This window comes from Glycine max, chromosome 14, assembly GCF_000004515.6.
Source record: "Glycine max cultivar Williams 82 chromosome 14, Glycine_max_v4.0, whole genome shotgun sequence".
In the NCBI taxonomy this organism is placed as follows: Eukaryota; Viridiplantae; Streptophyta; class Magnoliopsida; order Fabales; family Fabaceae; genus Glycine; species Glycine max.
Window position 1 is genome coordinate 4,854,469 of NC_038250.2, and position 22,342 is coordinate 4,876,810.

General features: G+C 34.7%; 3 protein-coding genes and 1 pseudogene across 4 annotated transcripts; 3 read left to right on the plus strand and 1 right to left on the minus strand.

Moving 5' to 3' along the window:
- Positions 1–393, minus strand: LOC106795763 (syntaxin-31; the record flags this gene model as incomplete). Its single annotated transcript, XM_014766661.3, has 1 exon — positions 1–393. A coding segment is annotated over exon 1 (393 nt), but the record flags the coding sequence as incomplete, so codon positions are not given.
- A 162-nt stretch (positions 394–555) lies between these two features.
- On the plus strand, positions 556–5,208 carry LOC100305996 (uL10 ribosome protein pseudogene; annotated as a pseudogene). Its single transcript, NR_165801.1, is given in 4 exon segments — positions 556–622; positions 3,165–3,428; positions 3,551–3,619; positions 4,613–5,208. The product of NR_165801.1 is annotated as an uL10 ribosome protein pseudogene (transcript).
- A 1,222-nt stretch (positions 5,209–6,430) lies between these two features.
- Positions 6,431–8,617, plus strand: LOC100777482 (60S acidic ribosomal protein P0-like). The gene is made up of 5 exons (NM_001252747.3): positions 6,431–6,866; positions 6,963–7,031; positions 7,519–7,617; positions 7,852–8,244; positions 8,334–8,617. Exons 1-5 carry the CDS (start codon positions 6,609–6,611, stop codon positions 8,472–8,474), a joined length of 960 nt encoding a protein of 319 aa, NP_001239676.1. The 5' UTR covers positions 6,431–6,608; the 3' UTR covers positions 8,475–8,617.
- Positions 8,618–15,446: 6,829 nt separating this feature from the next.
- LOC100778560 (nematode resistance protein-like HSPRO2) lies at positions 15,447–17,148 on the plus strand. The gene has a single exon (XM_003545189.5). It carries the CDS (start codon positions 15,588–15,590, stop codon positions 16,986–16,988), a length of 1,401 nt encoding a protein of 466 aa, XP_003545237.2. The 5' UTR covers positions 15,447–15,587; the 3' UTR covers positions 16,989–17,148.
- The last annotated feature ends 5,194 nt before the right edge of the window (positions 17,149–22,342 follow it).

Genomic DNA, 22,342 nt, shown 5'->3' on the forward strand with positions numbered 1-22,342 from the left:
GTCATCACAAACCGCGGTGGAATGCACAATCGTATCCTGCGAGTAACCGCCGTCAGCCATATCCGTGTTCTGAACGGTTTGCAAATCGAAGAGAGCCGAGTTGAGCGCCGTGATCTCGTTCTTGATCAGAACAGTCAGCTCCTGAATCTCCACTGCGGGATCGTTGAACATGGACGATTTCCTCGCCAGCTGCGTGAGCCTCGCGATCTTCTGCGAGGTCTCGTGGATCCCCAACCCGATACGCGAGGCCTTTCGGTTGAATTCGGATCTCGAATACGACTCGCCATGAGAGGTCGAAGGAGCATTCTCGGGTTGCACCGGACTTCCGATCTTCTTCAGAGTCTCCAATAATAACCGGAACTCCGACGTGCGGTCACGGTATGAGGAAGCCATCGGAGACAGACACGTCCCGTTCGTTTCAATTCCAAGATCCCATGAAGGACACCATTTCAGTTCAGTGGACACCTTAACTAATTGGGCCCCACTCGCATGCACATTTTATTTGGGCCTGGCTTATTGGGCTATTATTTCACACCGAGACCCACACTATGACTCATTTCAGATCTTCTTTTCTTCACAGTGCTGCACCACTGCCTCCTCAACGTCGCCGACCACCGTTCAGGTAAATCCTGCGCAACTCAATTTCTCTTCTTCTTTGTTTTTTTTTTTTTTTGTAAATCTGTTTCTATTGTACTCTATATTTTTTTTCCTTGTATCTGTCTTCTCGTTCGTTCAATGTTTTACTGCGACTAGAACATCAAACAACAACAACAATAAAATCCTCTATTTTTTGTTTCAGCTTTTGTTCTTTCAATTCCAATTTCTACTTGCTTTCAGTTTTCAACATAAGAGCTTGACTGGTTCGGGTTTTGACACGAACATGTTTGTTGCTATGTGGCAACACAACAGGTCATTCTTTAGGGGATTTTTTTTATCTGGGCAATGTATCAACGCTGATATACACTCAGTTACTCACTAACTCACTGAATTTTTTTCCCCTTTATGCTTTTGTTGTTTGGTTTCGTGTGCAAATTTAGTCAATAACCTGGCATTTATACAAGGAATTTTTTGTTTATCGTTAGTTATGGTCACTATATCACTTTCATTTGCTGAGTGCTAATGTGGATTTGATTTTTGTGTCATATGGAAACTGTTTGGATTTTCTGTGTTTCTGTAATGAGAAATACGATAGAAAAATGCAAAACAAACTTATAGACTTATTGTGGTTCAAATCAAGTTGGTTAATGTTATTTGTCAGTAAAAAAGAAGAGAAAAAGGATATGCATGGTCAACTCTGCGTTCTTTTTTGGAATACCATTCATATTGACCTTTTTCTGCCTTTCAGTTCTTAGCAAACTTGTTAAGTATAGGAAAAAGCAAAGCCTTTTATGCAAAAAGATTGAATATGGCCCAAGATTTGCTAAGTATTAAGAAACAAGATCAGTGACTAGCTACTTGGGCCATATTCAATATATTTGTATAAAGTTTCTATGGATTCTACAATGCACTACTGATTTTTCCCAAACAGAATCTTATATTCCCTTTTCTGACATTTCAAATATGTCGTTACTAACTATCACTGTTGCTGAATATGATTGTTTCCTTGCCTATTCATCCCCCACTGCCTCCATTTCAAATTTTTCTTTTCCCTCTTCTTACTCTAGATAATGATCATTATGTACTGAGCTTTAATTTTAATATCACTTCTATTAATAAGTTCACTAGCTCTCTTAATTGTTGTGTTAGCTTTAATAACATTGTTGTTAACTATTGTGCTTAATTGGATAACAGAACAGATGATTGGAGCAAGGAGTGAGTTGTAGGGGATTTATTATATATATTTGCCATCATCTTCTGCTGCATTTAGCTTTTCTCTCTCACCTTTTTTAGTTGTTACTTTCTAATGCTTTGTCATCCTTGGAGTGTGCATTGTGTTAACTTTGAAAAACATATTTTCTAGTTTGTTTCTAAAGTGCACCATTGATAAGGCTTTGTTCCTCTCTGAGTTAGTTCATATAGATGCTTGGGGGGTCCATGCAAGTTTAGTTTCTACTACTTTGGGTTTCCAACATTTTCAATCTTCTGTTGATGATTTATCCAAATGCACATATATGGTTACTTTCAATAAAATCACCATCTATCAGCCTTGCATTATTCTATTAAAAGGGTGTTATAGTAATGATAATTCTGGACTGGAGTGTGGGAAAGGTGGGGGTTTGATACAAGTAATCTTATCAGATTTTGTTAGTTAATATTTCTCATACACCAGAGTGAGTTTTTTTGTTTTTCTCCTTATTATGATTTTGATGGGCTTATATGTTATTAAGCATTGTAGGTGTTGATTTTAAGATCAAAACACTCACAATAGAGTCAAATCTTGTGCTTTCAGTTCTTGAAATTAGACCTTTTGTTTAAACCCAGCAGCATGTGATTAGCACAGATAGAATGAAATGTCTCTCATGTAGTGTTGTGGTTATTCTTTGACCAAAGTGACTAATTTAAGTGGTATATTGACTAAACATAACATTACATCTATTGCAGCAGGGCAGGAAAGGTTCAGAACTCTCATTGCAACTGATTTGTGAGAAATGGACTTCACTTCTAGCACTTTCACGTGTAAAGTATAATCATAAAATTATTAAAATGTCCATTTTCAGCACCATGATCATTTTACTATGCGTGTGTTGGGTTCTACATCTGTTTCCCACCAAAATCATGTCAAATACACAGGCTAGGCTAGGTTTGTTCATTTTAGTAAACTTTGTCTAAGTTACATGATGCAGTCTAAGAATCTATTAGAAAATTATGGTATTGTATTCTTTCTTTATTTTTTTCTTATTATATTGTCAAACTATTTTTTGTTCTGATTTTGTTTTTTTTTCCCCAATCAGAGCATTATTTTGAATATGCCCTTGTCAAATTTTGTACTGTTATATGTTAACGATTATTGTTTGATTTTATACTTTGCTACTTTTTATTATGTTTTCTTATTTTGTTTTTCAAATTTTCTCTCTTTTCTTTTATTATGGTGAGCCAAACCATTTAACCCGCCACCTGTAGTGGGTTGAGTTGGGTTGCTGCAATTTTGGTTCACTACCAAAGTAATCCAACTCCTATCGGCTGAATTTTTTGACAACCTGTAGTGAGCCAACTCTCTTTGATAGCTCTAGTGATCAGCAGCAATGGCGGGGAAAGTGGCAAAGGCAGCTTATGATGCAAAGATGCTGAAGCTTCTGAAAGAGTACAGTCAGGTGCTGGTGGTTTCATCAGACAATGTGGGTTCCAACCAGCTTCAGGGCATACGGAGGGGACTTAATGCTGATTCGGTGGTGGTGATGGGAAAGAACTCCATGATGAAACGCTCTATCATCTTGGATGCTCAGAAGACTGGCAACAAGGCCTTCCTTAACCTTGTCCCCCTTCTTGTGGTAACTCTGCTACCTCATTTCTTGTACCAGAAAATAAATTTGATAATAATAATAGTAAAAAAAGAAGCAATTTCATTTAATTTTGAAGACAGTTTAATGTTTAAGCTTGTTTCTTGAATCAGGGAAATGTGGCATTAATTTTCACCAAAGGTGACTTGAGGGAAGTTAGCGAACAGATTGCCAAGTACAAGGTCAAGTAACATGTTCTATTTTTCTTATGTTTAATAATATTCTACATTACTGCTATGTAATTGTGAGGTTGCTATGTGTGTAAAAGGATGTTGGTTGTAGTAGTTTGGTCCTTGTTTTGCAAGCTTTCCATGATATCATTGCTTAAGTAATGCCAAAATTTTACTCCACAACTGATAGTTAAGCTTATTAAAAAAGAACTAACACACACACACACACACACAAAAAAAAAGGAACGTGTAACTAAATATACATCTCCTGGGAGTTTCTTTTTAGTCTTTAATTGTACTGCAGTTTCTTGCAGGACAATGATATATGTGGAGGAACCCCTATCTTTGTATGACACACTTGCGATTCTTTTTTCCATTCACCTAAAAAAAAATGGCTTTTGACCTAAGTTGATTGTCTGAGTGAGATTATTAATCGCAATTTAGGTGATATCATTAGGAGTCACGTAGCAGAGAAGCCATGTTATTACAACTAAGTTTTGTATGTTGCTAAGTTCACACACTTAGGTCTGCTAGAAAGAGTCCTTCACTTCTCAATGTGGCAATGCCTCACTAAGGGTGTCTTTGCAAAACCATTCTCTGTTCAACGTGAATATATCAATTTTTTTTTAGTCACATTCAATTTCTCGGAATGTAGGAAATGGAGGGTGAAACAGCTAAACAAACAGACTAAAGCATTAATTTTCTGTCACTGTTTGTTGATTCTACAGTATATTCTACACGTTAAGATTTAGCTACATCATTTGCTGACCACATTTATTATTTGCAAGTTAGAAGAGTTTGCTTCAAGTTGCAGTATTTATGAACTTTTTACTAATCTTCACTGCACAAAATTTTGATGTGGATATGCCATAGTTTGCATTAGGACTAAGCATTATGGTAAATATTCTTTTATTGAGTACAGTATGGAAGACTTGCTTCCCTATCAAGGAAGCTATTAGAAAACTTCCTTATCAGAAGCCTTATGTTTTCACTAACTATCTGCAGGTTGTTCAACCTATTCTCATGTGCCCCAAGTACACGTCATATGACACATACCAGAATTGTACTTATATGCAATCTGGACAGATACCTTTGGGCCTCACGTGTTGTAATCAGCAATCTTCGCAAGCTTCTGAGCCTTTTCTTGTATGCTCAAAATTCTTGCCACACCAACATTGTTTCTTGATGAGATCAAGACAGTTCTTGATGACGAGTATATGGTCTCCTCTTCTCCTTTTGGCTGGTAACTTGTGACGTGGATGAAGTATGCTGATTTGGATCACATGGTTTATATTACTCTTTTCCTTGAGCACTATTGGCTTTCAAAATGTAATTGTATTCTTCTGTCTCACGGGATCATGGAAAATGAAAATGATTTAGATCAAGGTTTCTGATACAAGGATCTTTAATTTCCCAGGAATTTTATCCTCTTTTTGAATAAGGATATGGCAGCATATGTGTTATCTGCTTGTTTATTAATTTATCTCATAATTACTGTTTTTTGTGAAGGGGGCTATCAGCAGCACTACTTTCACATTTTTCAGAACCTTTTACTTTATTAGGATTGGCTCATAAATTGATGATTTTATTATGTTGATTCATCTTCAGTTCAGCACTATTTCAATTTTGAAGTCAAAGATGAGTTAGAAAATTTATATATATAATTTAGTGTACATACAACACATATGTTGAGTTAGATAATTTTAAATTTTGATTCTCTCATGTTAGATTTTGTTGTCACAAGAGAAATACCCACAAAAGTGACTAAAGTAGGACTTGTCACTTATTTTGCTTGTGTATTTACTCTTTATTTCTTCATACCTTTGAGTTGTTTGACTAATTTTTTATTGGCCCATCATTTCATATTAGTTTTTAAAAAATTAGCAACTTTTTATTTCAATGATTCAATTATTTACGAATTTAAAATGAATCTCGTAAATTACTTCATATTTATATTTAGTTTTTGTTTTAATTTTAAAATATTAAGTCATTTATGTTTTAATTTTGAATAATTTTTTTTACTGCATTCATTTGACAAAAACAAAAGCCATCGTTAACCAAGAAGCCCCAAACCCCACGCCTCCTATTTGTTTAGGGCGGGCGGCGTCAACTCTAATTCGATCCGGGTATTCAATCTTTATCATATGAATTACCTTTATTAGTAATAATCAGATTAATTTGTACCATAATTAATCCAATTACAATTAAAATGGGTAACTTGAGTCATCATTATTTCAAATTTAAATTAAAAAGGTAATTATATCATAATTAATTAATTCTGTTAGTATTAAAAAAAGGATAATATGAGCCGTCATTTAAATGATTTATATCATAACTGAAAAATGATTAAAAAGATAAAATTTTACAATTAATTAATAATTAAAAAATTAACAAAACAGAAACATATATTTTAGCAGAGTAAGAAGGGTGCAAACAATACACAGTAGAAATGTTTTTTTTGTTGTGTACTTTACACAACGAATGTATATCACACCCTCTGTTACTCAAGAAAAATATGTTTCCGCTATATAAAGAAGGGTACTTTGGGAACAAAATGTTTCTCTGAAGCATGTTGGGAGTGTAGCTAGCAGCCCTTTAGAAAACAACTGAGACCGAAACCCCGAACAGCACTAGTAAAGTGCAAACCAAAAAAGAAATCCCAATTTATAATATAAGTTCGAAGCCCACTGGGCCATTAACAAATTCCCAGCCGTCTGATTCTTTACAACAAACGAATGGCAGCCGTTGGATCTAGGTTTTTCCCAAAACCTATTCACATTGCCCTGCGCCACTATATAAACTCACCGTTCGTCACACTTCTCTATTTCGCTTCTTTTCCTAACCTAAACCCTACTCATTCTCCATACCTCAACGAAGAGGTTAAAGAGACGGCAACACTTTGCTGTCCGCCTTGACCGAGCAGAGCTTCGTCTTGGCCCTCGATTTTGCCCTAAAGTACTCTCAGTCACAACAGACACCGTCGTCGTCGTCGTCGTCATCAATGGCACCGAAGCAGACCAAGGCTGAGAAGAAGATCGCTTACGATGCGAAGCTGTGCGACCTAATGGAGGAGTACGGCCAGATCCTCGTTGTGAACTCCGATAACGTGGGATCGAACCAGCTCCAGAACATTCGCAAGGGTCTCCGTGGCGACTCCGTCGTCCTCATGGGGAAGAACACCATGATGAAGCGCTCAGTCAGGATGCACGCTGAGAAAACCGGAAACAACGCCTATCTCAACCTTATCCCGCTCCTTGTTGTGAGTTTCACTCTTTCTAAATCTGTTTTATTAGCGAGTATTAAAAAAATGCTTTAATTACTGAATTTTGAGAGAATGTGTTTTTGGTTGAATCAGGGCAATGTGGGATTGATTTTCACCAAAGGTGACCTGAAGGAGGTCAGTGAGGAGGTTGCCAAGTACAAGGTAAATTGATATATGCATACTTTTCGATTTGTTTATATTATTGCTATTTAACTGATTGTTTTAATAACTATTTGATGATGTTAGTCGTTTACCTTTGTTGCCTTGCCTGTATTATTGTTAATTTGAATCATAAAAAGCCGTACTTTACCTTGTTTTTCTGTGATGACTTTTTAGTTAAGTTTTGGGGACAGATGCTAGGAATGTATCTCTCGAGCATTTTAGTTGTTTATTGTTATTGTTATATTGTGCTCTGATTTACTTAGTGATTGCAATTCTTGTTTACTTTTTTTCCATGTTATGACTTATGTTTTGCTCTACCCGAATATATTAGGCCGAGTTATTAAGATTGTGACAGTTGTTCGTTATGTTTTGTGGGTTTGATGCAATACAATAGCTAGCTTTTTTCCTACTTTGCAACTATGTTATTTGTGTATATCATTTGCTTTAATTTATTGTTCATCAAAACATTTGTGTTTTATCTGAACAGGTTGGAGCTCCTGCTCGTGTTGGTTTGGTTGCCCCAATTGATGTTGTTGTTCCTCCTGGCAACACAGGGCTCGATCCCTCCCAGACCTCTTTCTTCCAGGTTGGTAATCTTCTGTTTGTAGAATTTGGGGGTGGTTGATTTGTTTTGGTTTTTAAAAACTATTAATATTTTAAATATTACGTTGAGTAGAAGTGGGGAAAGAAAAAACATTAGTAACGGAACCAAAACAAATTTACAGATTTTTTATAAGAGTTCTGTTTTTAAAATCAAGGAAAAACAGGTCAAGATTATTTTGTTTTCATGTCATGTTTATGCTTAGTTTCTGTATTTCAGGTGCTCAACATTCCTACCAAGATTAACAAGGGTACTGTTGAAATCATTACCCCTGTGGAGCTCATTAAGAAGGGAGACAAGGTTGGATCTTCTGAAGCTGCATTGCTTGCCAAGCTAGGGATAAGGCCCTTCTCGTATGGGCTTGTGGTTCTTTCTGTTTATGATAATGGTTCAGTGTTCAGTCCTGAGGTTCTTGATCTTACTGAGGATGACCTTATTGAGAAGTTTGCTGCTGGTGTCTCAATGGTTACTTCACTTTCATTAGCTATCTCATACCCAACACTTGCTGCTGCACCACACATGTTTGTCAATGCCTACAAGAATGTTCTTGCTGTTGCGGTTGAGACAGATTATTCTTTCCCTGAGGCAGACAAGGTCAAGGAGTATCTGAAGGTATTGGCTTTGACATTTTGATCAACTATCATCAAAATATTTCTGTTGTTTTTTTCCTTTTCATTTATGAATTTTTAACTTGAATGCAGGATCCAAGTAAATTTGCTGTCGCTGCTGTTGCTGCTCCTGCTGCTGAGTCTGGTGCTCCTGCTGCAGCCAAGGAAGAGGAAAAGAAGGAAGAACCAGCTGAAGAATCTGATGATGACATGGGTTTCAGTCTGTTTGACTAATTTATGTAATGCTTTTGTTGAGTTTATTTGGTTAGAATTGAAGTTGTGTTTGCCTTTCATTTCAGGTGTTATTTTAGTGTATTCATGTTACATTGCAACTACTTTTAATTTCCATAGTTAATTAAAGCTTCAACGTTTCTGTCTCTTGTGGTTTTAAATTGTGATACCTGATAAATTTACAATTCCCCATCTTTGTGAAGATGGCAGGAGTGATGATAAGATGCCTAATAGCATTAAACTTCAACCTCAAATGTCTTGAAGCAAGCAATGTTGCTCTAGCTTTCGCGATTACTTCCCGCTATGAAATGAGATCTCTAACAATGCCTCGACCTGCAGCTTCTCTTTTTCTTGAAATTCGAATTGTTAACTGATTATTTTCAATTTAATATTGTTCTGATATTATAAGATTGTGTCAGTTAAGTATCTTAAAAATTGCATAATATAATTATTTATTTTCTACATATTGAATAGTTCTACACTATAATTCTATATGATAGTGGGACCTAATTCATAGTTGACTCTGCTATTGTAAACTTACAAATTTCACCTAGTCAAACAGACATGAAGTGAAAGGTGATTATGAAATTCAAACAAAATAATATTAGAAGCTCTTTTAAGATGTGTTCTTGTTACTAATGCTGCTAACCGTGTAATGTTGGTGTAAAAAACTTGTAGAGTTCGAAGTCCATATTTTATAATTTTAACAAGTAGTCTGAACTTTAACGGCACAGAGAATTGCTAGGTAAGCTAGCTTGCTCAGCGAATCTGCTAAAATTTCATTCATCATATTGAATAACCTAGTACAAATTTGAAGGTACTCATGCATCAATAGGAGCCAACTCAAGAGGAAAAGGAATATGCAATTGCAGCTTGGGCTCAACAAAGAGTTCATCAAGCACATTCAACTGATAATCAACACTTTTATCATCATAACTTGGCCTTGGTTTAGCAACTTTTAAGAATGATATGTTAAATTGCAACTGCTTCAATATCTCTAGGATCCATGCATGTGGCTTCTCCTTATCCTTCCTTGTTGGAGCATGTGGATAAGGAAGGTCCTTGATGACAGGGTTCATTGATACCTTGTTCTCCTCCTCAACAAATTGTCTTTGTCTCGTCACTATGTTTCACCACCAACTTCTCACACTCACTAGCATTTTTCTTTTCACTCCTACCATCTCTCAATAATTTGATTATCCTCATTCTCATATATTTTCTCTCATCAACAACATTTTCACTCATTTTTCCCTCTACTCACTTCACTCGTGGCAATGATAGCATTAGACTTCTTTGCTAGTTGTTTGGCCAATTGTCCCATTTGAATTTCTTATCTCTTGATTGAAGCCTCAATGTTCTCTTGATTGGTGATGGAGACCTGCATAAATTGATTAAAAGTCTCCTCCAACTCAGAAGTAGGCTCATGATGGAGAGGTTGATATTGTTGGCTTTGAAGTTGTGAAATTCTTGAAATTTCTTTGGCGAGTGCTTCAAATTGTTGAGTGGGAAGTTTGTTTTGAGCAAAGAATACATATTGGGAATCCAACTCTAGCGCACCTCTTCTTTGCACCAGAGTCCTATCATGTTGGTTTCATAATCGTTTGAAGCCATATTCTGAATGATCTCCTTAGCTTCATCCGGTGTCTTCAACATAATCTTGCTTCCAACTGAAACATTAAGCAGAAGCTTAGTTTGAGCCCTTAACCCCACCAAGAAAGTATTGATTTGTGCTCCTTCATCAAGACCGTGAGGTGGACATTTTCTCAAAGGCTTTCCCAAGCTTCGCACAATGCCTCATCTAATCCTTGTGTAAAGGCCAAAATTGTTGCTCTCCTTTGATTGATCTTGGATTGAGGGAAGAATTGATGCAAAAACTTGTTCACTAGCTAAGCCCAAGTCATGTCACTATTTGGAGGTAAAATCAAAACTAAGCTCTGGCCTTCCCATTAAGAGAGAATGGAAAGAGGACAATTCATATGACACCATCATGCACTTAATAGATCTTCACCATGTTGCAACAAATATCCACAAAAGTGGCCAAGTTAGCATAGGGGTCTTCATGATCATATCCCCAAAATTGGATTTTCTGCACCAAGTGAATAAATTCTGAATTTATCTCCATGTTACAAGCTTGCACTTTAGGCTTTGCAATGGTGTTGAAGTACTTTGGCCTAGTGTTGACAAGGTAATCATTAAGAGTACTCATTGGTTGATGAGCTTCTTTCTCTCCTGCCATGATTTTTTTTTCTTTGAAACGGTAGGGGCAGATATACCCAGATAGAAATTGAACAATACTTGATAACTTATTATTCAATCCTTTTTAAAATATCTTTAGCCAAAATAGTCTTCATATATATTTACTTTAATTATTTACATGTTGATTTATATTTAATTTAATTATTTACATCGCCGTTTGATAAATAAATAGAATAAAAAAATATTGAAATAATCTTAATATTTTAAGAAATTTAATGAATAATAGTTTATTCAAATACATATATGTTTTTCAATAATCAACGGTAATAGTCAAATCTCTTAATAACTTCCCTATTGAAATAGCCAATGGCTAGTGACAAGTGACAACTCTAAAATGTTGAATTCGCAAGTGGCGTTGTTGGCACATTTGAATACTTTTTACAATTTACATCATACAATTTGTATACTTATTTTTAAAACGATTGATTCAATACTAATTTTAATTAAACAACAAAATCTATTTGTTGCAATAAATACTTTTTCTTTGTCAAGGCACGCGACAAGTAAAAGTTCAGTTAATTTTATAACACTAAAAACAAAATTAGAAAAGAAACGGCTCTTATGGTTCAAAGTTCAAAACTCAACGCTTGTGTTGCCTATTTGAATAAGTGAAAAGGATTGTTGGTGAATCAAAAAGAGAGACGCGGTGCTTATGACCCTAGACGACATTTGCATGAAAGGTCAGTCCACAAAAATGTCTTATTGCAGGCCACGGCTCAAATAATAGAAGTGTAGAAAAAAAATTGCTTTTTAAGTGAAAACGGCCTGTTTGGGTAGGCTTATTTGGAAGTACTTCTAAAAGAAGAAAAAAAAAAAAGATGAGATAAACTTTTCCATAAATAAAAATAAACTCTCCATGAATTAATTTTTAGAAGTTCACCAATATACCTTCTTTAAAAGATGAGATGACATCTACAAATTTGAAAAACTCATTTTAGTTAATAGAGAATCTCATTTCATTTTTATTCTTCTTATTTTTTTTCTTTTAGAAGTGTTTCTAGAAAAGTTTACACCCAAACAGGCCCGTACATCACATATTAAAAGAAAAAAATCAGATTTTTAAAAGTTGAAGAATTAATTTCATTAATTTAAAATTATAAAGACTAAAACCAAATTCAATAAAAAATATAAGGATGAAATTACATTTTTTTTCCTAAAACTATTTATGGTAAATGACTAAATGTTGATGGGGGATGGAAACGTGTGTCTACGCCATCGAATCTGTAGTGGCCAGACTTTTTGGACACCATACAGTCCAATATCCATAAAAAGTGGTAATGAAACAAGTGCATGCCGCTATCTTCCTTTTTTGTGAGATGTTCTCTTGCATACCCCCGTTTCGTATTCTTTTAAAACCCAAACATCCTCTACCCAAGCCTCAGATTCTACCCTATCTCCAATACCATCTCTTTCTCTTTCTCTTTTCATGGATCATCTACAATCATTAATTCATTATCTCTAATATGGTTTGATGTTATCTTCCACTTTAGTGTCCTAATTTCATTTCCCTCATCTATTCTAATTAAAATCCACTCTCTTTTTATTTCAATTTTATAAAAAAAATTGGGCAACGATGGCAAAAAAAGGATCATCGAGAATTTAAGAGTGAAAATAGCATACACCATTCATTAAAGGCTAACATCTTGACCCATTTAAGTTTTAGTCAAGCCTGGCTTATTTAGAGAGAGAAAAAAAATAGGTTTCGACTTCTTAAAAAGTCTTTTAAGTTAAATAAGTTAAGTTACGGAATTTTAGAAAAAGCCTATTGATTAATTTGTCGGGTTATTTTATTTATAAATAATACAGTATTTTAAAATATATATATATATATATATATATATTAATATTAAATATATAATATAACATTATATCACTACTTTAACAACTAAAATCACTACTTTAACAACTAAAATATTATGTTTTAACTTGAGCTTATTTTGACGACAATAAAATGTAATATGATTTGCCGTTTTAAACGTTCTTAATGTGATGGGTCTATTAGCTTGTAAGCTTATTGAACTGTATAGCGATAGACAGGTATATTGATAAGTCCATCGACTAATTTAAAATCTAATATGAAGTATATTTTAAATGAATCGTGATATTTGAATAGTTGATTCTTTTAAATATTTTACCCACACTCAACATCTTTCTCTTTTCCTATCATCATATCATATTACCTATCATACATTCATACCTATAATTTTTTCTTTTTTGTCTTTCTCTCGCTAGATGTAAAATAACATAGTAGATATCAAAATATATTTTTCCATAGGATATCAAGCCAGGCTAAATTAAAAAATGTATGCAATATACTAACAAAATGGACTTGCTCCTCAAAAAAAAAAAAAAAGAGTTGAGCTATAGGATTATGAAGCATGTAAGATCAAGCTTAGATAAAGATAAGACTTAATTAGCTTAACCTGACTTATTTTCATTTCCAACAATCACTATATACGGTTGAAATCATATATTGTAATAGTAAGTTTCTAATAAACTTAATCTATTCAGAATATTATTCTGAAAAAAATATAATTGTTTATTTTTAACTTTTAATCGATAATTCTGTATTATTAATTAATCATATGTAATCTTGTGCTAAGTTTCAAAATGTGCGTGAACTTGTTCCACAATAGGCTGTTGTTTAGGTGCTGATTAATTTATGTGGACACCATTAACTATCTAAGTCAAACAAATATCCACCCCATGTTTGGGTAGTTGCTCAACTTCCCATTATCAGTATGTACATAAAGTTACCAATACCAATTCTTAGGTAAAGGGGATTAACTTTGAGTTGAGGGTCCATTGCTGATCTTACATGAGTTGTGAGTACAATATTTTCCCTCCCCATGTTGCGGTGGCTGCACGTGGAAGCATCCAAAGCAACCTGTTCTGGTTGACAGGGTGGGTGCATGCACGTGCTTCCCACACTACGTGTATGGGCCCAAACAGGTGGCACAAAAGCACCGCTGAGTTGGATTGGATTGTTAGTAAAACACACCACACAATGGGAATGGGACAAACCCATTACCCATACATAACGGCGACAAACCTAAAGAGAGAATCAAGGATAACTTTATCTCTCTCTTTTTATTATTACTATTACTATATCTCATCGTATTCATATTATCCACAACAGTGTTGGGAATTGGGACTTGGGTGGATGAAATTCGAATTCAAAATGAAGCCACAGAAAAAATCTAACTAGCACATAGACTTGAATGGATGAATATTGCTGAGGACACAACATTAGAATTCCATGATACTGGCTAGCAAAGTAGTATAATTAATACTACTAACTAGTGGCAGTGTCAATATATATGGCCATGATTGAAAAGAAAATGGAGATGAATTAATGCAAAATTTTGAATCCAGGCTCTAGTCTATCTATAGACTATATATAGTCTATACAAACTTGGCATCTAATTTTGTTTAGCCGACTAATGATGGCACGATCCGTAATTATGCTTTATTTAGCTGTGACAACTCCCAAACGACTATTAGGTTTAGGTTTATTTGTTGAATTAGGAGGAGCCGGTGCTGGGAAGGAGGAATCTGTGAAACTAGATTCCTTGTCCTCTATATTACTACAACAGCTTAAATGCATTTTGATTAATTAAATGTGCCGCGGGTTCATCCACCTCTTTAATAATACTTTCTTTGCCTATAAAAAAAAAAAAAACTAAAGGGTTTAGGTGTGTTTGATTTTGTGCGTATTAAATAGTTTTCAAAAGTCTAAAGTATTAACAAGTCAGTATTTTCATCCTTGATCAGAAGAACAATTATAGTAAAAGCAACAGTTGCGCTAATGTTTTACTGATAAAGTTAACTTAGAAAAACGAGAGATATATGTATACACAAGGTAAAGTAAGTTAAGGTTGCACGTTAAAAGAGGAGTTCACACATTTTATATAGAAGTCTAAAATAAGAGAGTTTGTACAATCTTATCTCATATATTTCACAAATTAATGAAGTTATATTTCAATTTTCACATGTGCATTTTTGCTATAAAAAAATTAAAATTAATCAATAAAAGGACTAACTTAGCAATACTTACAAAAATTCAGGAAACCTTTTATGCTTGGTAAATCATTAATGGTTAAAAATGAAAAAGTATATCCAGAAAATATCATAAAATCGTTACTATAAGAAAAGAATGTTGTTAAAAATTGTTTATTCCAAATAATAATAATAAAAATTGCACCCGCTCCAGTTAAATACTATTATTATTCCGTCCCCACTCATGTGTCGTTAGATAGAAACGTGTAATTAATAATTTTGTTCGAAAAATATTTTAGAAGAGTTTTTGATCGGACATGAATAAATAAATAAAGAGTAATTAGCATTTGGAATTTTGGATAATTTGGTTGAGGAAAAAGGAGGATTATTGTTATTACGTACTTACAAGAAATAACGAAAGGCACATTTGGAGGCAAAAAGGCAACGGATTTTACGCTGATGTAGTAGCATGGGCGCGGACCAAAGGTTATTGAGACCAAAGAAAAGAATGAGTAGGGTTCAAGTTCAACGCGTATTAGCTTAGAAGGTCCAACTTGAACGACTCCACTAACTACACAATTTATTTGATTCCAAACACTCTTTCCTACAACTTCCTTCCTTGTCCTTTTACGTTAACGGATAAGCTCCATGTTCCCCTCTTTTTACTCCATTACTTTTTTTATTCATTCATTCATTATTATTATAAAAAATAAAATCCATGCGCACGTTATATGTCAAATTCAAGAAAACTAACATAATTTTTTTAAAAAAATAAATAAATACTTTTCAGATTTTGCGTTTATAATTAATTAAATTGATGATTCCACGGAGCCGCGACTTTCAAATTCCTTGTTCTTCTTCATGTGTGTCTCCCTCTCGTATAAATACACTACCATCTTCCATTTCCTCTTCAAATCCAATTCACCAAACATGGTTGATCTAGATTGGCAAACAAAGATGGTTCACTCCAACATGCCTCCAAAGTCCCCCAAACTCTCTCTCCCGGATAATAACATTCCAATCCCCCTTCGCCAGAACGACATCACCGCAGCGTCGTCTCCAATCTGCGCTGCCTACGACAACTACCTCCGCCTCCCTGAGCTCAGAGCCCTCTGGGCCTCCAACGACTTCCCTAATTGGGCCAACGAGCCCATCTTAAAGCCCACCTTACACGCCCTCGAAATCACCTTCCGCTTACTCGCAACCGTTTTATCCGACCCGAGGCCGTACATAAACAAGCGCGAGTGGACCCGGCGGGTGGAGTCTCTCGCCACGGCCCAAATTCAGATCATAGCTATGCTGTGTGAAGACGAAGAAGAAAACCCCGAGACACGTGGCACGACGCCACCGGTGAGTGACATTAACGGCTTCATCGCTCAAAGCAGAAGCTACAGCGAGGAGAGCCTGCTCCCGCGCCTCGCCACGTGGCACAAATCCAAGGACGTGGCGCGGAGAATCCTCGATTCGGTAGAGTACCAGATGATGAGGTGCACGTACACCTTAGGTTTAGGAGAGGCGAATCTCGCGGGTAAGAAGATATTCCTTTACGACGCCGTTTGCAGGCCGAGCGAGATTCACTCGTTGGAGACGACGCCGTTTGATTACGTGGGGAACTGCGAGAACAAGACGCTGCACGCGACGCAGCAGATCGCGGAGTGTTGGACGCGCGCGGTGAGGAAGCTGCTGGAGAGAGTGGCGGAGTCGGTGGAGAGAAAAACGTTGGAGAAGGCGGCGAGGGAGTGTCACGCGGTGGAGCGGATCTGGAAGTTGTTAACGGAGGTTGAGGACGTGCACGTGATGATGGATCCGGAGGATTTCTTGAGGTTGAAGAAGGAGTTGGGAATGATGAGAAATTGCGGGGAAATGGTGGCGTTTTGCTTCAGGTCGAGGGAGCTCGTGGAGGTGGCGAGGATGTGTAGGGATCTGAGGCAGAAGGTGCCGGAGATATTGGAGGTGGAGGTGGACCCCACGGGTGGGCCCGGGATGATGGAGGCGGCGATGAAGGTTTACTCGGAGAAAGAGAAAAGGAACGGGTTCGAGAAGGTTCATGTTTTGCAGGGGATGCAGGCGATTGAGGTGGCGATGAAGAGGTTCTTCTACGCCTATAAGCAGGTTGTGGCGGTTATGATGGGGAGCTCCGAGGCCGATAATGGGTTCACTCAGATATTCCTTGAACCCACTTATTTCCCTAGCTTAGATGCTGCCAAGACCTTTCTCGCTTATTATTGGGAAAATAATAATCAAAATGTGGTTCCCTGCTAGTTAATTAAAAAATTAATCAATTAATTCCTAGTCATATATACTTACTCACACAAACGGGAAAACAAAGAGAAAAAAAAAAAGGACTAAATTTTTGTAATAGGTTGGTGTAAACAAATCTTTGTCTGTAAAATAATATTTATTTGACTATTCTTTTGGATCATGTTCTTTCGGCTGCTTTAAATTATGACCTGATCCCCGCTTTTGAATTTTAAAAGGGTTCGTGTTTTATGATGCATGGGTTCTGAGGAATATAAGTTGAAGTACTATGATTTAAGGCTGAGTAATAAAATGCATTACAACAATTATTCAACAAACCACTTTGTTTTACAACAGGAGGAGCAGTGCTTGTGTGTAGGATGTGGAGCTGTATCTGAAACTGCTGAACACCTTTTCTTTGTATGTGATTTGTTTTCAAAGGTGTGGCAGTTGTACTATGGATAGTTGGGGTGTATACGGTGATGCAAACTAATATGATAAATATACAAGAGATATATGATGTTAATATGATACATCATATACCAGATATATAAGATGGATACGATGATTAAAAGAGGAAAAAACAAAACAAAAAGTCACAGGTTGGATTAACACTATTGTTTCCCTACATAATGCATTATGTGCAACAGTTTAAAGGTCTGAACTGGAATGGCAGAAAAAGAGATGAGGGATCGTTGGTGATATGGCAGAAAGAAAAAGGCATACATATTGGTTATCGCGCCCTTACTCCGGCAGGATCAATTAATCATATCTTTGTAGCATCTCAAATAATAACAAAAAAAATAGAACAAGTTATTAGGTAAATTGTAAAAATAAAATGCTAATATTATAAAAACACGTATAATCAGCTTTTAAAAAATCATAAATAATGTGTCATTAAAAACTAAATTATTTGTAAAAACTAGACTTTCATTTATTATATATGAAAATTGAGTCAATGTTTTATGCATGTATTACGCTGAACCCTTGCAATTTATTCTTGGACTTGGTAAACTTAAAATTAATTTTACATTTGATGAAAAAGGCATGATTGGTTTATCAGAAAAGAGGACTTGACTATCAAGCTATTACGATATTCACACCTGCCCTGAAGAAACAAGAAGTAAAGCAGTGTCCTGTAATTGGGGGAAAGCAGAAGAATCTAAGGATATAAATACTGGTCAAATATGGCTGGAGAATACCTTGGACGGGACAATTTCGCAAAGTTTCCAGACAACATAGCTAGCTAGGTCTTGAAATTTTATTTTTATATGTTCAGTGTGATGATCCTAGAAGAAATTCTTTCTATGACTTAAATTAATTGTGTGGATGATACGTCATACGTATCAATGTTTTTTAATAAATATAAATTATACGTATCGTATAAAAAGGTTCACAAGTATAAAACAAAAAAAAAAATGTTAACCTTCTATTTGAAAACTGGCACGCCACATACAAATCGTGCTCGCACGTTAGAAAAATTGAATAAATAGACGGATAGGATAACAAAGAGTCAAAGACTAACCAAACATTTATTTTCAATTTTACTTGACATTAATATTGTATTTGATTGGAAGGAAATGAAAGACAGTAGAGAAATTTCTATATTTTTTCTTGTTTAGTTAAATAATTTAAAAGAGAGAAAAACTTCTATATTAATTTGACTAAATAATTTTATTTGACTGTTCTAAATACATTATAGTGAATTTGTTCATTTCTCTCCCTTTCTTTGTAAATCAAATAAAGACTTGTTCTCCATCATTAAAATTTATCCTCTTCTATCCTTTAAATCAAAGAGTACATTAAAATTGGGTTAAATGCCACTTTTCATTTATTATATTTTAATATTTTTTTACTTTGAAACATTAAATTTTAAAAGTCTCATTTTAATTCTTTATATTTTTAAGAGTTTCATTTTGATACATTAAGTTTTAAAAGTTTTATTTTGATCGTTTATATTTTCAAAAAATTTATTTTAATCCTTTATGTTTGCAAAAGATTTATTTTGGTCTTTTATTCTTATTTTCGTTAGCAAACATTAATGTTCTGATAATTTTTAAATAATTAATTTAAAATAGTGTGACTTAAAAATGAAGCAAGACCCGAAATCACTATCACGACATGAGATTTGAAGCTTCTCATCACCGTCGCGACACAATATTTCTAATCTATTTTGATGTTGGGTCGCAGTGACCATATGGGATGATGCGATGATGTTGTTTGGTGGATGGATGTTGTGATTCTGATTTATTTATTAATGACGTTTGTAATGCTGAGGAGGTTGTAGATCTAAGTGTAAAGTGGTAACATTGTTTATGTTTTGATGGTTACAGAGCTTGCAAAAAAAAAAGATGTCAAAGGTTAAGAAAGTAGGTGATTGAATACATTTTAAAAAGATAATAGTGATTTTTAGTCGTCAGTATTTTAAATTAATTATTTCAAAATTTAAAGTTAACGACACACTAACGTTTGTTAACAAAAATTAGAAGAAATGACCAAAATAAAATTTTTGAAAACATAAAGGATAAAAATGAAACTTTTAGAAACGTAAAGTACCAAAATGAAACATTTGAAAACATAAAGGATCAAAGTGAAATTTTCAAAAATATAAAGGACCAAAACGAAACTTTTAACTTTAAAATGAAATAATATTAAATCATAATGGATCAAAAATGACATTTAACTTTAAATTTTTAAGGTTGTTAATTTTTATTAACTTAATATACGTTTTTCGTGTTTAAGAAGAAAATTATATACTTACTAGTAAAAATAATTTTTTAAACAAAATTGGACTAGGCCACTTGGGCCATTGTGAACCCAGAAAATTGTACTCGAATGGATTGTTGGCATTTGAATCATGCACCTCTCATATTGTATCATGCACCTTTGAGAAATCTTTGAAAAGACTAAAATACCCTAACACATCCCTCAGACTAACCGTAGCCCTAACACCCGCAACGACAACGACCTCTTCTTCCACATCGTGCCACCTCTTTCACCCTCCCACGACAACAACGACCTTGTTCTCCACCACGTCAACCCCTACACCCTCCTCAAGACATCGGCAACGACCTTGTTGTCAAAACCATTTTTGTCCTATACATTTATTTTTAGCTTGTTTGGTACGAATTCAACGCATGATTACTATATCAATCAACTATGTAGATAATCCGTGTATTGCATGCTTTATACGTAGGATATGGGTAAATTTGTTCATAAGCACATGGGCACTTATAAGAGAAAAACTAAAAAATAAAAAAAGGAAAAAACATGTTTGGGTCTCTCTAAATTTTGAAAGTTATTAATTTCGTCCTCATAAATTTTTTTATATTAATTTGACACCTTAACACAAAAGTTATCTTTGTTGGTCCTCGGTAGAAACTTCGTTAGATGGTAATCTAACGTGACTAGTAAAACTTACGTGTATAATTCGATTAAAAATGGATTGAATAATTTGTGGCAGTTAAAACTCCCCTAAATGAATTAAACAATCTCTATCTAAGGATCAGTCACCTTAGACGAATGAAGAAAAAGAGTACATGACTAAGGTTCCATATGCTTTCGTCATTGGAAATTTGATGTACGCAATGACTTCAATCATTGGGAGTTGTAAGCAAGTTATGTCAAATCCGGATAAAGCTCATTAGGAAGGAGTTAAGTGGATTTTGAGGTATCTATGAGCTACGATAATTTGGGACCATTTCACGTGTGTATTGCTAACGTGTTCAACTAAGAGATATATCATCATGTTTTGAATGAAAACTAATAATATGAATCTCTTGCAAAACTTTTGAAGTTTTAGGGAACGAGAAATAAAATGTTTTAAAGAATGAATTGTGAAATTCAAGTATATTTGATGAATCTTCAACATATTTAAATCGAAGAAATTTGTGTGATTTCTTATAATATATATATATATAGAAAATTACACAGGATGAATCTTCAACATATTTAAATCGAAGAAATTTGTGTGATTTCTTATAATATATATATATATAGAAAATTACACAGGATGAATACAGGATGTAACTAATATGGGCCTCCTAGATAATCCAAATCAAGTTACTAACTCAGACCCACCCAAGATCCACCAACTAGAATCTTGATATATACAGCAAATTTGTGGATACAAAAAGATTCCAGCCATAGTAATTCATGGGAACATTCAACTACAGGTGATCCCCATACAAACAAATCCCACGATACTAACTACTAAGCATCTAGAATACCCTGTCACCAATCAAAACTCAGATCACAAATACTGCATGAAAGTTTGTCCACCACACAAAAAACACGATCACAAGATGAGCCAATTAGCTTAATTAGCTTGCCGCATCAATATCGAGTTGCCTGCAACCAAACCAAAATCCTACGCGGATGTCATTCTCGGATACACACAACAGGATTAGAGGTCCACTGCCTATAGGAGATGTTGAAATCCTTCTGATAGTAGACTTTGCTATTTATAGTATTTTGTTATTATTTTTATATGAAGTAGAGTTTATGAGTAGAGTTCATGAATCAAGTTTATAAAACTCTCACGAGTCAAATTTATCTTGACAAAACTAAAATAAAGCTTTGGGTACACAGCAGAATAGTATTTTGTTACATCGGCAACTCCAAAAAAGTTAACTGACCCGGTTCACTATAAGGATGATGGCTTATAGAGGAGTGCAACAATGGTGGCATCCCAACACTTCCGAGAAGGGTAAAGGCATGCAAGGGGATGAGGAGAGGAGAATGAAGGGTGGTTTAAATGGTTTGGAGAGGAGAGAATGAGAGTAAGGGGAGAGAGATCCAGGATGGGTGTGGTTGAGACTTGAGAGTGTGGGAGGAGAAAGGGTTAGGATAGTTTTAAAAAATATTTTATTTTTTAAAAAAAGGCTGAATCATGGATGAACTTAGCAATTAAGGATAAGCGAATAGTGCTTTTTGGTTTTTGGTTTTTGGTTTTTGGTTTTATTGGAAGAGTTTCCAGCATTATCAATAGGCCTCACATTGTTAGATATCATACACGATGCTTTCACATTTCAACAATAGTATAGATGCATTGTGAAGATTTTTTTTATTTTTATTTAATATTAAGTATCATTTGCTTATATGATTTTATTCGAGTTAGAAAAATGAATAATAATTTTTTTTTCTTGCAATACTCAAGTTAGTGGCCTAAAAATATGAATAAAATATCAATGATAGATTAAAGTAAAATTGATTTACTTGGAACCTTAGTGACCCATTTTATAGAAATCGGATCTATGATATCTATTTTCCTTGTTAGATATCATAATTAAGAGAAAATATGATTTTATCTTATTTGTTTTCTTATATGATAAATCATTTCCAGATTTAGAGGTAATTTTTATCTTTTTGTTATATAT

What these genes read in the sequence shown, in the direction of transcription:
- LOC100777482 (NM_001252747.3), top strand. Translation starts at nt 6,609, where the DNA reads ATGGCACCGAAGCAGACCAAGGCTGAGAAGAAGATCGCTTACGATGCG. An exon ending in ACCTTATCCCGCTCCTTGTT is followed by an intron (nt 6,867 to 6,962) that starts GTGAGTTTCACT and finishes TGGTTGAATCAG; the next exon opens with GGCAATGTGGGATTGATTTT. An exon ending in AGGTCAAGGAGTATCTGAAG is followed by an intron (nt 8,245 to 8,333) that starts GTATTGGCTTTG and finishes ACTTGAATGCAG; the next exon opens with GATCCAAGTAAATTTGCTGT.
- LOC100778560 (XM_003545189.5), top strand. Translation starts at nt 15,588, where the DNA reads ATGTGTGTCTCCCTCTCGTATAAATACACTACCATCTTCCATTTCCTC.